This window comes from Leptinotarsa decemlineata, unplaced genomic scaffold (genome assembly GCF_025532065.1).
Source record: "Leptinotarsa decemlineata unplaced genomic scaffold, Ldec_3_MD MMD2_tig00026336_RagTag_RagTag, whole genome shotgun sequence".
NCBI lineage: Eukaryota > Metazoa > Arthropoda > Insecta > Coleoptera > Chrysomelidae > Leptinotarsa > Leptinotarsa decemlineata.
Genome location: NW_027412692.1, coordinates 13,164,325 through 13,180,468, shown reverse-complemented (window position 1 = coordinate 13,180,468; position 16,144 = coordinate 13,164,325). Strand labels below are relative to the sequence as shown.

Genomic DNA, 16,144 nt, shown 5'->3' with positions numbered 1-16,144 from the left:
ATATTTTCAGAGGCTGAAATTTTGTATGAAGGTTTGTTTTATGTTGTAGATGTGCAATAAGCAAGGATTTTTTAATATTATAACTGCAGCGCCCCCTGTAGGGGTAAAAGGGGCGCATTTACATATAAAAATCTCTTTTACATAACTGTTTTACGTACCGCTATATTTTCAGAGGCTGAAATTTTGTAAGAAGGTTTGTTTTATGTTGTAGATGTGCAATAAGCAAGGATTTTTTAATATTATAACTGCAGCGCCCCCTGTAGGGGTAAAAGGGGCGCATTTACAAATAAAAATCTCTTTTACATAACTGTTTTACGTACCGCTATATTTTCAGAGGCTGAAATTTTGTATGAAGGTTTGTTTTATGTTCTAGATGTGCAATAAGAAAGGATTTTTGAATATTCCAACTGAGGTGCCTCCTGGGGATAAAGGGGGAGCCTTCCACATAGGAAAATTATCTTTTCATCACTGTTTCTCTGTACCGCTATATTTTCGGAGGCTGAAATTTTGTACGTAGATTCGTTTTATGTTGTAGACGGCAATAAGAAAGGGTTTTTAAATATTCCAACTGGAGCGCCAGCAGCGAGAGAAAAAGGGCACATTCATAAAACAAAATTATCTTTTCATCATTGTTTCTCCATGCCCTTAAATTTCCAGTGGGTGAATTTATATTTAGTATCAGCATTGCACTCGTGCGGAGCCGGGGCGCTTCGCTGGTATACCGTATTGTGTAGCAATCCTGTGAGTGACATCTGATAACAAAAGTTTGGAGTACAAAGTGAATAGAAAAAAGTGTTTTCATATAAAACTAGTTATTTCGAAAGTTTTTCTTCTGTCGTGTAATTCAATGTTCATATGAAAGTAGTTGTTTTGGAAGGACTTTTTCTTTCAGTTTATGCCTGAAGGTTATTTCTTTGCATGATCCTTTCTTTGGAAGATTCCCACATTTTTTTGTATAAAGATGAAGAATTAGAAAGCTAAAGCCTTTCTTTCTCGCAAAATTTTGTTTGAGCATTCTGTTAGCACTTAGCACTCTTTACTGTGAGTATCGGAAACAATATGTTTATTATAGAATATGAAAGTCCCAGCCTGAAACGTTTGAAACGCATTTTGAAAGTTAACAATTTAAGAAGTTTTATAGAAAACTTGAACATCACTCGAATATGACTCTTTCAAAAAGTCCTCGTACAATTTTCAGCTGTGTCATTTACTAAGATTTCCTATCAGTCGACTAACCAAGGGCTAGAAATAAAGTGTTCTATAATTCGTCTCACCTATTCAAATTTCCTTTCAGCAACGGATTCCTGTCATAGAATCTGCCAAGCATGTTGCTGGCCGAAGGTAATCCCAAGGGTAATCCTCAATCTGACACATAAATATCACAAAAAATTGAAACAATCACAAACCGATCACAATCCATCGAACGACATATGGAAAACTTGTCGTCTGTTTGGGTTATCGCCCGCACCACTTTTCCACCACTGCAAAAACAGCGTTCGCGTCCCTGTCAACAACACCACCGAGGAAAATCATGGTGGGAAAATCGGAAAGCACGAAAACTCGCGGCGCTCCTTCACGCCCGTGTCCTTGATAACAAGTGAACCATCGAGTTTGTCGGTTGGCAGCAACGTTTACACGGCTAGAGATGTGATGGTGATGACGGACTTGCTTGCAACTGACTTGTTCACCTAGTTTTCGATTCCTTCGGCAACAGTCCGCGGTTCTCCTCCGACCAGGGACGCCCGTGAAAGAACTCGCGGCTCATTCGCGGGCCAGTGCTCGACTTTTACGAGGGGGATTCAAATTGTTGCGCGCTGCGATCCAAAAATTATTTATTATCCAAACAAGCTATTACAGCCTAATTACATGGATAATAAAATAGTAATTCATATAATTGAATCAATCAAATCAAATCAAATGTTATTAAATCCGTTTTCCTGTTATACAATGGATTGGACGTGCCTGGTGAGGTGTAAAACCCACACACTTACTATAAAAAAAAGTTACTCCTAAAATACTAGTTTAGAGGTTAAAAATCATTTACATTGAAGAAATAGAATATATACACATACATACATGGACATACTACATTGGTAAGGATGTAAGCCTAAGGACACATAAAAACAAGTATAGAAGACATGTTGATATAAATATAAAAAACCATAAAGCACAATAAACACTATGAACTCAGTTAACACTGCTAGAAAGAAAGTCATCAAATTCCCCTAAGCTATAAAAACAATGATTCGTTAAAATTTTCTTTAACCTACTTTTGAAAATTCCGTACGTGTTACTATTTTTTATATTATCAGGAAGACTATTGAAGTAAGACACTCCAATCATCAGAGATGATTTTTTGTGGAAAGTGTGGTTCTATTTTTTTTGCAACAAGTCGTTTTTATGCCTTGTGTTGTGGTTGTGAATATCAGAATTTTTTGGCAGTTCATTTCGGTTTCGGTAGATATGGCTCAGTAATTTATATAAGTAAATATAAGTGACAGTTTTCGGGTGATGACCGAAGACGATTGTAGATACTAACAATCGAAACGTCGTGAACTAACGTGACTTGGAATCTCTCAACTTTTTATTTTTATTTTCTTTTTTTCATTTTTGTTAATAATATTTTTTAATTTTCAGCTTTTAATAATATTTCAATTTTTTATTTTCTGGTTGTAGCTTGTATGTTGTTCCCTTGTAATTTCAGTTATTTGTTTTAATAAAATTGTTATTTTCGGTTAATCTTCTATTTTTTTTTTCAGGGATTTCAAATCAATTTATATTATATTAGACAATGGAAGTCCGAACTGATGAAATAGTAGATATTGTTATCGCATCACTTTGTTCGTGTTTACAAAATCTAATTTTTTTGTTTGTCTTTCTTGTGAGTAAATAATGTATTTACTTGAAGGTGAAGAATTAGTTGTATTTCGCTAATTTCAGACCATTTCAAACCAACCTAGTGCTTGAAATGCCGTAACATTCAAAGCCTCGGTAGATAACATTATCCTGAGGTGGGTTAGAGGTCACGACAGGAGTAAAGGTGATCGCATTGCCGACTCTTTAGCCAAGGAAGCGGCTGGACTTAGAATATTTACCCCATATTGGTGAATATGAGGTAAGTATTACGTAAACATGTCGCCTAACCTAACCTAACCTAATCGGATGTCAAAGTAACGTAATTCTAACTAAAAGTGTTAGTTGTGGTAGAAAGGAAGGTGTCTCTGAATGAAACAACACGCATAATTATCGAACTGAATTGAATAAACACCGCTAAGAGTGTGACGGTCTTTTATCGATCACCTTCGAAAATCTAATCAGTGTACGAGGCACGCTAGATAAAAGCGGGATCGATAGACACGGACAAAGACGAGACTCAAACGTATGCCACTTCATCTTAATTTAGGAGGCCAGTTATCTGCAACCGACGCTTCAGGATTCGAGTTTCCATGACGATTGCCTGTTAGTCATCTCCGTAGACATGGGTCTTCGGGAGGCATCGAAACTGAAGAGGAATTAATGCATTATACCAGAGTGAAATAGATATTGTATTGAGAGGATCTACGAAAGTTATTCACAGATTTGATAAGCCACATCACTCATTGTTGAAAAATATTGGTATACTCACCCTTCGAAATGAAAAAATCTCAAAGCTCCCATGGAAGTCTGTAACAACAAAAAATTGAAAATGCCTAATATATAAAGAGACATTCATTAGACAGTTATTTCTTTAGGTGGAACATATGAGATGGACTTGACTGATATTCATGAAAATCCATGAAAATGTATTTCATTAACATTTCATTGTTATTTGTTCATTGTTCATAGATCACGAACAGTACTAACAGTATGACAAGTATTGAATAAGAACACATTTTGCACTATATAATAGCTTCTTCAGGCGTGTTCAACTATTGCACACGAACAGTACTGAACAGTACTAACTGTATGACAATTGAATGAGCTAAACCCATGTTCACTAAATTATAGCTTCTTCAGGCGTGTTAAAATATTGATCACGAACAGTACTAACGGTATGACAAGTATTGAATAATCTAAATACATTTTGCACTATATAATAGCTTCTTCAGGCATATTGAACAATTGCACACGAACAGTACTAACAGTATGACAAGTATTGAATAAGCTAAACACATTTTGCACTATATAATAGCTTATTCAGGCGTGTTCAACTATTGCACACGAACAGTACTGAACAGTACTAACTGTATGACAAGTATTGAATGAACTAAACGCATTTTCACTTTATAATAGCTTCTTCAGGCGTATTGAACAATTGCACACGAACAGTACTAACAGTACAGTAACAGTATGACAAGTATTGAATAAGATAAACACATTTTTCACTATATAATAGCTTCTTCAGGCGTATTCAACTATTGCACACGAACAGTACTAACAGTATGACTAGTATTGAAAACGCCTGTGGAAACTAATCACGTATTTCACTATACAATAGTTTCTCTGGTTTGTTCAACTATTGTACACCAACAGTATGACAAGTATTGAATAAGCTAAACACATTTTGCTCTATATAATAGCTTCTTCAGGCATATTGAACAATTGCACACGAACAGTACTAACAGTATGACGAGTATTGAATAAGATAAACACATTTTTCACTATATAATAGCTTATTCAGGCGTGTTCAACTATTGCACACGAACAGTACTGAACAGTACTAACTGTATGACAAGTATTTAATTAACTAAACGCATTTTCACTATATAATAGCTTCTTCAGGCGTATTTAACAATTGTACACGAACAGTACTAACAGTATGACACGTATTAAATATAATAAACACATTTTTCACTATATAATAGCTTATTCAGGCGTGTTCAACTATTGCACACGAACAGTACTGAACAGTACTAACTGTATGACAAGTATTTAATTAACTAAACGCATTTTCACTATATAATAGCTTCTTCAGGCGTATTTAACAATTGCACACGAACAGTACTAACAGTATGACAAGTATTGAATAAGCTAAACACATTTTGCACTATATAATAGCTTCTTCAGGCGTATTTAACAATTGCACACGAACAGTACTAACAGTACAGTAACAGTATGACAAGTATTGAATAAGCTAAACATATTTTGCACTATATAATAGCTTCTTCAGGCGTATTTAACAATTGCACACGAACAGTACCAACAGTACAGTAACAGTATGACAATTATTGAATAAGATAAACACATTTTTCACTATATAATAGCTTATTCAGGCGTGTTCAACTATTGCACACGAACAGTACTGAACAGTACTAACTGTATGACAAGTATTTAATTAACTAAACGCATTTTCACTATATAATAGCTTCTTCAGGCGTATTTAACAATTGCACACGAACAGTACTAACAGTATGACAAGTATTGAATAAGCTAAACACATTTTGCACTATATAATAGCTTCTTCAGGCGTATTTAACAATTGCACACGAACAGTACTAACAGTACAGTAACAGTATGACAAGTATTGAATAAGCTAAACATATTTTGCACTATATAATAGCTTCTTCAGGCGTATTTAACAATTGCACACGAACAGTACCAACAGTACAGTAACAGTATGACAATTATTGAATAAGATAAACACATTTTTCACTATATAATAGCTTATTCAGGCGTGTTCAACTATTGCACACGAACAGTACTGAACAGTACTAACTGTATGACAATAATTGAATGAACTAAACGCACTTTCACCTTATAATAGCTTCTTCAGGCGTATTGAACAATTGCACACGAACAGTACTAACAGTACAGTAACAGTATGACAAGTATTGAATAAGCTAAACACATTTTTCACGATATAATAGCTTCTTCAGGCGTATTCAACTATTGCACACGAACAGTACTAACAGTATGACACGTATTGAATAAGATAAACACATTTTTCAATATATAATAGCTTCTTCAGGCGTATTCAACTATTGCACGCGAACAGTACTAACAGTATGACAAGTATTGAAAACGCCTGTAGAAACTAAACACGTATTTCACTATACAATAGTTTCTCAGATTCGTTCAACTATTATACACGAACAGTACTAACAGTACTTTGACAAGTATTTGCTGAATACGTGTTGTGGTTTCGTGAACTGTTTAGTAAAAATCTCAAAATATTACTCGAATAATGCTCCTTCGATATCGAAGGAGTATTTGACAATGAATTGCCTGAATCTAACGAAGCAGCCTAGTCTGAAAGAGGAGCAAAATCTACCATAATTGTCTGAATATACGCCATGTTCTTAAACATAATAGTGACTACGACTCTTCAAGATTAAGCTATCACATTCAGGATCCTATAGATTGCCATCGGCCGGAGTGCTACCTGATGGATTGTCTGCTTGGTGTCCTTGACAGAAAAGAAGTGAGGCAGGGTACTCTGTAATTTCCTCCAGAAGATTAATTTCCAAATGAAAATATTCAAATTTCATATTCACATTGTCAAGAAGTGTGACATGGTTAACGCTCAGCGCCTCTATGAACAGAATGCTGGTATTTCCTGGAACTCTTATCATGTCTTCATCAAGAGTAACATAGGTCTGGTTTTTGGACAAAATATTTCATACAGTGAAGTATCCAACAGGCTATTTATATCTATCTTTTTCTGGAGATCCAGTGGGAGATTACTTCTTTTGCACCTCGAAGAAAAGACCTACAGAGACGAGAAATAGCCCCGGATGAAAAAGCGACTAGGCCTAGTAGCCCATACATGGTGATCAACAAAGAAAACGACTTCGTCTATCACATCCAGCAAACCCCAAGCAGCAAACCACTGATTTTTCACATAGATACACAAGTTCCCTACAATGGTAATGACCAATTCATATGGTTTTCACAAGATCAATTTGACTTCTTCAAATAACGTAACTTAAAGAGGGGGCGTTACACGCATGGCAAATCTAGGAAGGTGAGCAAACGAATGAATCGCCACTGGCATAAGTCCAGCAACAAAGCGTAATGTGTAGCGAACCTGATAATACTAGAACTTTCTAATATAGTGTATACAAGTGAGATCATTGAAGTGCAAAGATAGACTGAACTAGTTCAATGATAAGTTCGCAAATCGAAGTAGTGAGATATGTAGAAAAGCGATGAGTAAACAATTGATTTTTTTTTAATTTGGTTACTAAGTTGAAATAAGCTAGGACCAATACCTTAGTTCTACCATCATTGATCGAACCATGTGGACAAACGGGATTCCCCAGAATCGGACGATGTTACAATTACGAAAAATTGTTGAGAACATCCAGGGCGTCACGTTATACGAAAAAATGGTCTATCAAAGGGAGAGAAGAATGCACCTAGATCGGAGCGAAGTCTTAGAGAAGATACAGTTTGCCAACCCCAGAAAAAAGGACAACTTGCCAACGCGATGGCTTATGGCAGATCACCTGTGAATAACACAGGTGATCTTTGTTTGGAGCGCCCAAAAAATACTGTGACTGTTTTGTTATGATTCAGCAACAGACAATTCTTTTTAGACCAACTATTAACTCGACAAGGCGATCGAACGAACGAACAGTCACTGGCATACGTCTGACAAAGTCCAGCTTCTGTAACATGTGAAGTTGGTTCAAGGATTAGTTCAACACTCGAAATAGTTCGAAAGCAAGAAACACGATGAGTAAACAACTGTGATAAGTGATAAGTATAGTGTTCAGTTTGAATCATTGAATGAAGTTTCTGTATTCAATTCAGAGTGCCACGAAGATACTACGAATAGATGCAGCATATTTATGGTTATATTGAGGGCGTAATTTGTTCTAGTGCAAGTTTCTATTTCATGTATGTACTTAGTAACTGTTAATAATGAATGGTGTAACGATTTCACGCTGAATAAATCAGGTCATTACGGATTTTTATCCGATGATCCCAAATATCGAACAACGTCGACCGAGCCTATCTATCACGATTAAATTTAAGTGAGGATAACAGAGTGATGCGATCCACTAATGACATTTAATATATCGCCATATCAATTTAACCTATTTGGGCTCATAGGTCTACCTGAATGGGCGGTCACGACCGAAAATGATATACCTACAATGTGAATACTTGCAGCTATTTGTTCCTAATTGCATAACTGGGATTGTGGAGTAGAAGTAATTGAACGGGGGTTGAGAGACAAAACAAATCAGTTTAGCATAACTTTTATTCAGGAAAAACTAAGAGACAATGATAACTTTGCTTGAGAAATAAGCGAAAACAAATTAAAAAAGAAATTAAAAAATTAAAAAGATTTCAAACCAGGTTACTTTACGACGTTTCGATTGTTAGTACCCACAGTTGTCTTTGGGTGATGACTGGACTATTCCCCCGAGACATGACAATATATAGGGCATTCCAGAGCTTTCACCTGACCCTCTTCCCTCTTTCTGCTTCACCGGTTTAGCGGAACTTACAGATGATGTTTCCGGATCTGAAACTGGTTCTAATGTTGTACTTGGACCCAATTTTGCTTATCTCTTAGATCTGGTCTTAGATCTATATCTTAGATCTGGTTGGTCTGCCTCTTGTACTTGTCCCTCTCGCAGAATCTGGAGCCGTACTTATTCACTGCATTGTGGTGCACGCAGCGCTAGGTTGTGATGTGTCCGAATCCACTCGAAGATGTTTTTGGAGAGGCTTTTCAGGAGGACATCCACACGCTGGATGATCCTGGTACCAGTGGTCGTATCCGTGGGGTATGTATCTACGAATGTTGAGGACTATGCAGGTGAACGCTCATAAAGCTTTGGATCTGGAGTCTGTACGTTTCCGCACGATGAAGATTATAATGATTAGAAGCAGTTTCAATTGGAGATCCAAGTTAACCGTCGAGAGTGATCCCCAGTTATCTTACTTAGTGCGCCCAAGGAATTTCCTATCCGTTGAAGACGACGTGTCCTTTCAGTTGCGCCATTCTTCGGGGGACTAATATCACCTGACTCTTGTCAGGGTTTATATCAATCTTCCAGAGGTTAAACCGTTCCTATAATATGTGTGCTTGTTGTTGCAGATCTCCTAGCGCGTGGCTGATGGATCTGGCCAGCAGAGGTGTGTCATCCGCGTAGAGAGATGATTCAATGAAGTTGTTCTCTGGCTTGGACACGACTTCCGTATACACCATTGAGAGGTGTGGGCAATTAGCGTGCTTGTGACGCAGGTTTTATTTATGAGTGGCCGGAGAGAAGGGGAAGGCCACTCCTGACCAATTAAATGTGGATTGTTCGGTCAGTACGATCTACTTAGTTGGTTTCTTTTGCTCAAAGTGATCATTATCAAAGTGTCGAGGTCAAAAAACTAAACAGACTGAGGGCCCTGGTGTTTATACCAGGACAAAAGAGGATAGGTAGCACTGCCCTCGAAGTGGAAAATTAGCTTCTCATTTGTGGGGCACATACAATTACGGTCAAAAAAATATTCAATATGGTCATGAAGAAGCCTGAAATGAGAAATGAAGAAGCCTGAAATGAGAAACGAAGAAAATGTTTTTTTCAGTGGTTCTGCTAGCTTTTTTCAATGGTTCTGTTAGTTCAACGTTAAGTTATCTCCACGATATATCCTTAAATGAAGAGCAAAAATTTTGGAATGGAGTACAAGATTAGCCTGAAATTATGTCAAAAAAATTAATATAAAAATTCTAATTGGTTTTGCTAGCTTGACAGGAGTAAGATGGTATTCTGGTAACCTGAAGCCATAGGGCCATTTTGGTTTATTGTTTTTTAGGATACATGTGTTACACAAACATAGTTTTCCTTACTTTTCCCTGCTATCCATAACACAACTCATTCAAGGTCAGCTATCAATTATGGAACGCAAGCCAATAACTTTCCACTTTCTTGAAAAAGTTTTAGTGTTGAACTATTTTACCCGTGCTAGAAGTCATACGTTAAAAGGTAAGACCTCGTTGATTTTTTGCTTGCACAAGTTTACAGTTCTGTGGCTTATCTTTCATAGAGGAGCGACATCCGATTAACGGCAAGTCAGATTTTAAACAGGGATTCAGAACACGAATAGAAATCCACTTTGAAAAAATAAGAGATTTCTCAAATAAAAACAAATTGGTTGAGAAGACATTTAACAATGTCTTGTTATAGTTATTCTGATTTACAGGTATTGATGTTAGTTGTTCATAAAACAAACAACAACACTGAAAACATTCCATATTAGCGTCCAAGACGTTTTATAATTTTTTGTCAACTACTTACAAACAACCATTCAAAGAATGGTCAACAATGCTTTCAAATGAGTTCCTTAGAGAAATACGTAGCTCCGCCACTGCAATTCGCAAAGTTTCATTTGTTTATGGAACATTGTCAAAAGAAACCAAAAGAAGCAATTTGATACCTACCTGTTGTTAGTTGTTAGGCTCGTTTTTAACTGGTTTGAGCACACGGACACATGAAAATGTTCCGAGCAAATCCTTTCACTTGCAATGTTATTTTAAGATCGAACACCTTGAGATTTCGAGATTCACGAACTAACCAAAAAAGAATATCACTTGCCATAATAACCACAAGTCTTTCGGATTATTTATAGCAAATTATTTTGAGCTTCACGTTTTGTGAACTGAAATCGCACGAATTCTAGAAATGGATTCCAGCAACTTTTCCGATTGTTGATTCAGGTAAATAAGGCAAACTTGATTTTGAATTAGGTAGCAAATTGCAATATACACAGCCAGAATGTTTAGATAGGAATGATGGTAGGCGGAGCGAGTGAAACAAGAGAGAATCGTGCGCCTGAGTCGGTCGACACGAGGATGGTAGTTAAGTTGCGCGAAAACAACAATGTACGCCACTTTGATAAAAATGACAAAATTAGTTTAACGCTTCTTTACTTCGATTCGACCGATTGGAAGTGGCAGAGTGCCTTTATTTTACCGAAGAATTTGACGACGTTAGCCGGTGTTTTTATTTTTACTAGCGCCGTGGAATGACTAATTCAATTCTCGAAGGGAACAATAATGGTGGTTATGATACAAACGCATAGTGCAATGGACATTACCAAAACAGCGTTTCGCAAGTAGATAATAGGTGCATATGTAGATATACAATTTTCTTAAGATTGTTACTTTCAGTTATTCATTCCTTTACAAAAATGCCTGTTATTTATATAAACAAATGCAAATAAAATTGATTATTGATAGTTTCAAATTTGTTGAAAAGCTCATTTGAAAGATCTATCAATTCTGTATAGGAAAATAAATATTTCGAAATATTGACCTATCATAACTACCTACACAGTGGGCTCTGATAAACTTCTGTCAGATAACTACTTCCACCGCTGTAGGTAATTCAATATTTCCCGACAGACGTTTACCAGAGTCTACTGTGTAGGTAGTTGGGAGAGAATAATATTTCGGAATATTCATTCTCTTTTACGTATATATCTCACCTCGATAGTTTTCATTTTCGATTTCATTCAAACTGTTAAACTGTCGTCTTGACGTCTCTCGCCATCCAGCGCCCTCTAACGACATCGTCGTCATGCAGTTAAATGTCTCACGTCAATTCTGTGTACTCTGATGCATAGTTGCCGGCTGAAGGGTTTGTCAATATTTTCTGCGATTAAGTTCGTTTTGTATTAAAACAATGCAAAATTCGTCATATTTGTTGGTGGAACATGAATTGAACTTTGAATGACAAACTATAACATTGATATTCCTTCATCACGATGAAAATCTACCTCACTCTCAATATTTCACAATAGTCTTACAACGTTAGAATGGAGAAAGGTTGAAGGTTGTCTGACTGTCATTCTGGGACAAGTTCATAAAGTTATTTGTGTATATTTCCGACGCATAGATCATATAAAAGAAATAAACTCTTTGGTGAGATAATCATACACCTATTATATAAAATATTTGAATGTGAAAGGTGCTAACAGAACTTGTAGCTTTCACATTGAGATGCAGTCTATAGGCAATCAAATATTAATTCAATGATTTTAAATTTTGTAGATAACTTGGTTTTGACTTGAAGAACATTCAACAGGGCCGAGATGGTTCGTGTTCTGTTTCTCATTTCTTGTAACGGCTATTACTGTTTTCATATAGTACAATGTGGTGGCACGATATAATGATGTTCTAGGATTTTCTTCAATTTATGGTTTTTGTAGAGAAAATAATACTGCATTCAAGAATTGCAGAAACAAAACGGCTCTGTTCGTAGTGTTACAACTCATCTACATATGAATTGGTTACCAACACCCTGAAAACTTTTTAATGTTACTCCAAATGAATATTACTGGAGTTTTATCCTAACACCAAACCGTTATTTTTAACACCTCGACACGTGTTTCGATCTTTAAGTGATCATCTTCAAGAGGATGATTAAACGTCTTTCTCTTGAAGATGATCACTTGTTCTAAACAGTGCATCACATATTACTCCATAGTCTTGTTTCGGAAGGGTTTCAAATATTTTCTTTTATATTAACACATTCCACCAAGATGTATTATTTTTATAATTTATAAATTTATATAATTTATGTGTCCTGTATTGTTACATTATAGAAATTATGAATACCATTTGTATTTTTTACCCTTCCTTTTCTAAACTCTTTTACTGGTAAATATTCAAAAAGTATACTAATTGAAGAAATAATCTAAAGATATTATGCATTTTCCAGTCTACAGCTGAACTACAGTTGAATTGTAGATCAGGTGAGCTGCAAACATCTTAAGTGTTACTATTTCTCTTCTGGTTGAAACGAGGTAAGTAAAATATTTGTCAAGACCAATGGGGATATATTTCTCAATATCACTTTGCATTGGATTTTTTATATAGCATTTTCTTGTTGCTCAACATATTATTGAAGGATCGATCGCAGCTTGAGAAATGGTTCTTATGGAGATTCTGTGAAACGTGTTCTTCCTTACGAATCAGTAGAGAGTTGTCCTGAAAATCTAGAGAAGAAAATTGGATTGGATAATTTAGGAAACACTTGTTACATGAATAGCATTTTACAAGTGTTGTTCATGACGAAGAATTTCAAGAACGAAGTTTTAATGATGAACGAGAATGTTTCCTGCTTATTCATCAAACTCAAACAACTGTTCATGCAGCTGCAGTTTCGTAAGAAGGTATCATCTTTCCCTCCAACCGATTTCCTGGAGTCTTTGAAGTCCACTAGATACTCGTTAGGACAACAAGAGGATTGTTCCGAATTCTTGGGGTTCTTGTTGAATACTCTTCGTGAGCAAAACAATAGCAAAATCAATACTCCCAGCCGCTCTGGACTGAATGATTCCGTACAACCCATCTCGTCTTGTGTTTGTAAATCTTTTGCTGGAAAAATCCTCACTTGTTTACTTTGTGGTAAATGTTCAAGAAGTACTGAAAACTTATGTGAATTTCTGGAACTTCATCTAGCTTTTCCTAATACGACTAATTACCAGTCCGTGCAAAGCTTATTGTTAAATCATCTGAAAATGGAATTTTTAACAGGTGATGATCAACTGTATTGTCAAACATGCGCCAAACTAACTGACTGTTATAAGGAAACAAGTATAGCTGAGGCACCAGTCAATCTAATAATAACACTGATGATATTCAGATAAGACTCAACCTCTAACGGAAGCAAGAAACTCTTTGGAAGGTTCGAAATAGATGAATATTTCAACCTAGCAGACCACTGTTATAATATTCATGCAGTCATTGTTCACTGTGGTTCCGGCGTTGAACGTGGTCATTATTACGCCTTGGTCAAAGAAGAAACGGACTGGTTTAAGTTTGACGATAGTCGTGTCACGAAGTGTTCTGGCGATGCATTGAATTTATTGGAGCCTCTGGAGACACCCTACATTTTGTTTTATGAGAGAGAGGACATTGTTGGATCAAGATCTTCAGATGATGTGGTGCTGCAGGTTTTTCCGGGTTTTCCTGCAGCTGAAAAAGCAAATGCGCCACTGGAATCAATGAAGTCGCCCCGGAGCGCCAATTAATTTTTATTGTTGTATTTATTTTATTTTTAATGTCATAAACAGAATCTTCAATATATTATTGACAATTCCAGAAATAAGGATGTCTGTATTTGTGGATTATACTCTACACTATTGGGAAAAATAATTTGCAAACTACCTCTGGGACCGATGAGTTAGAGTTTGTTGATTTTCTTACCCATACAGGCGCAGATGACGAATTTACGTTTCAACAATCCTCTATTGGACATTTGATTTGTAGTAGTGTTTGGTTGAAGATCGACCTAGTGCACGCCTATACGGATCCAAGTTATAGTACAGTTAAATTGTATTTTCGATTTGACTCGGCTTACTTAAGTTTATTTTAATAGAGCTGCGTTCTCGATTTTAGTTTAATTGTTAAAAATTTGTTGATCTTTTAGTGAATTAGTCAGTTGGACTTGTTGACTATCTACAAGGTGAGTAGTTTAGTTGAATAATAAATATCATTACCAGTTGCAAAAAAAATCTAACAACCTTTTCTTATTAACATGACAATTATTTGTTCAGAAATTGTTTCTAATCTCACTTAATATTTTATAAACAGTAAAATAGTTTTTTAATCCAATATATTGTTCTTTGTAACACAACTATTTTGATTTACTGTAAATATAAATATAATAAATATATATAAAAAATATAATATATTGTATATTAAACAGAATATATATTTTCTGAAAAGTCTACATATTTGTTGAAACTAGAAACCATAAAAAAATTCTCAATCAAGCAGAATTTAGTTAATATGAAAAAGCTGGAGAAAACTACTGTATAGTGAAAAATCTAACAATTAAAGTGTTACTCAAACTCAAGGAGTGTTTGACAATAATTCATTTATTCCCTTCCTATAGATACCAGTTGTCTACAAATATGAGCAGTTCCAAGAAAGTAATTCACAGGCAAGGTCGAGAAATTATTTATTATGTTTATAGGTTTATGCAAACCGAGAAAGATAAGCTGTAACAATTCCTTCTAGCAATTTACAACAGAGATATATAATAATTATTTCTACTAAACCAATTTTCAACTCGGCCGGTGTGAACTTTGTCTGGACTACTGCAGTTCTATCAAACGAATAGTTGAGTCAATGTTTTCAGTTTTCACTTGATTAATTTTGAGCTTCTTTCCGTAGAAACCACTCGCAGATATTATCAAGGTCATAAACGGTAAGAAAATAAAGTATCTCTACAATTAAGACATAATGATATCTTTGTGACTTGGGACCATAGTTTCGTCATCATGACATCATATTCGGAGGCATTATGTCAAAATGACGAGATTATGTTTGTTAGGAAGTTTTGGGTTGTTAATAACAGAACTTCATGAGTATTTGCCGCGCATAAACAGGCAGGTGTATTTTCATTTATTTGACAATAAAACACGCATTCTTAAGGACATACTTTTATTCCAAAATCTTGACTTCCATAAGCCAGTTCACAAAACATCCCGGCCATGGAACACACACTCTCCAAAACTTGAGGTAGGTTCACAACAGCAGGAAGCAGGCCTACACAATTTTTAACAAACTGAGATATTACCACGAGATAGTTATAATTTTCAGGCAATGTTCAGTCAATTGGAGCCAAAATTTTTGATAAGTTCATTTTCTACCAAAAGGGATATCTTTGTTTACTGTGTTCGCTTGAGATACACGTATTCAAACCATTGCAACTTCTGAAAGAACTGAAACGTTAAAAAATAAATTAGGCTCCCAGCCATTATTTAAAAGGCATCCTGTTTATCAACTTTATCGATATATCGAGCAAAAACCCCTAATTGAAACACCCGGTAAATGGAATATTTCTAGGCCCATATCGCTTGTACTATTCTTTTGTCATTGAAACCCAGTTGTTTTTTCCATTTCATATGAATAATCCAAATTTTTGGATTAGTATAAAATTAGGCATCCAAATTGGCAACCATAGGTAACCAATTTTATGATTTACAAAGTCAAATGGAATATATTGAACATTCAATGAACTCCATTTTCTAAATAGTAACAACAATAATGAACGCCTCCTGCCATCTATCGTCGCAACTCCCAACAATAACTTCAATGGTGTTTGCAGTAACCTTCTTAGAAATACATCGTTGCCGGATGTAATGAAAAATGTTAGTTGTCGAGAAACCGTCACTATGAATCAACGTAAAAGAAGGAACAAAA

General features: G+C 35.6%; 1 protein-coding gene and 1 long non-coding RNA gene across 2 annotated transcripts in view; both read right to left on the bottom strand.

The window, feature by feature from the left end:
* LOC141485773 (uncharacterized) overlaps nt 1-3,074 on the bottom strand; it is a 49,024-nt gene extending 45,950 nt beyond the window's left edge. The window contains exon 1 of the long non-coding RNA XR_012467442.1: nt 1,275-3,074. This is a non-coding gene — a long non-coding RNA (uncharacterized lncRNA). The remainder of the gene's footprint in view (nt 1-1,274) is intronic.
* lilli (AF4/FMR2 family member lilliputian) overlaps nt 1-11,445 on the bottom strand; it is a 284,128-nt gene extending 272,683 nt beyond the window's left edge. The window contains 2 exon segments of the mRNA XM_074183239.1: nt 3,626-3,663; nt 11,416-11,445. Coding sequence (XP_074039340.1) covers nt 3,626-3,663; nt 11,416-11,430 — 53 coding nt within the window. The 5' untranslated portion in view covers nt 11,431-11,445.
* Between the last annotated feature and the right edge of the window lie 4,699 nt (nt 11,446-16,144).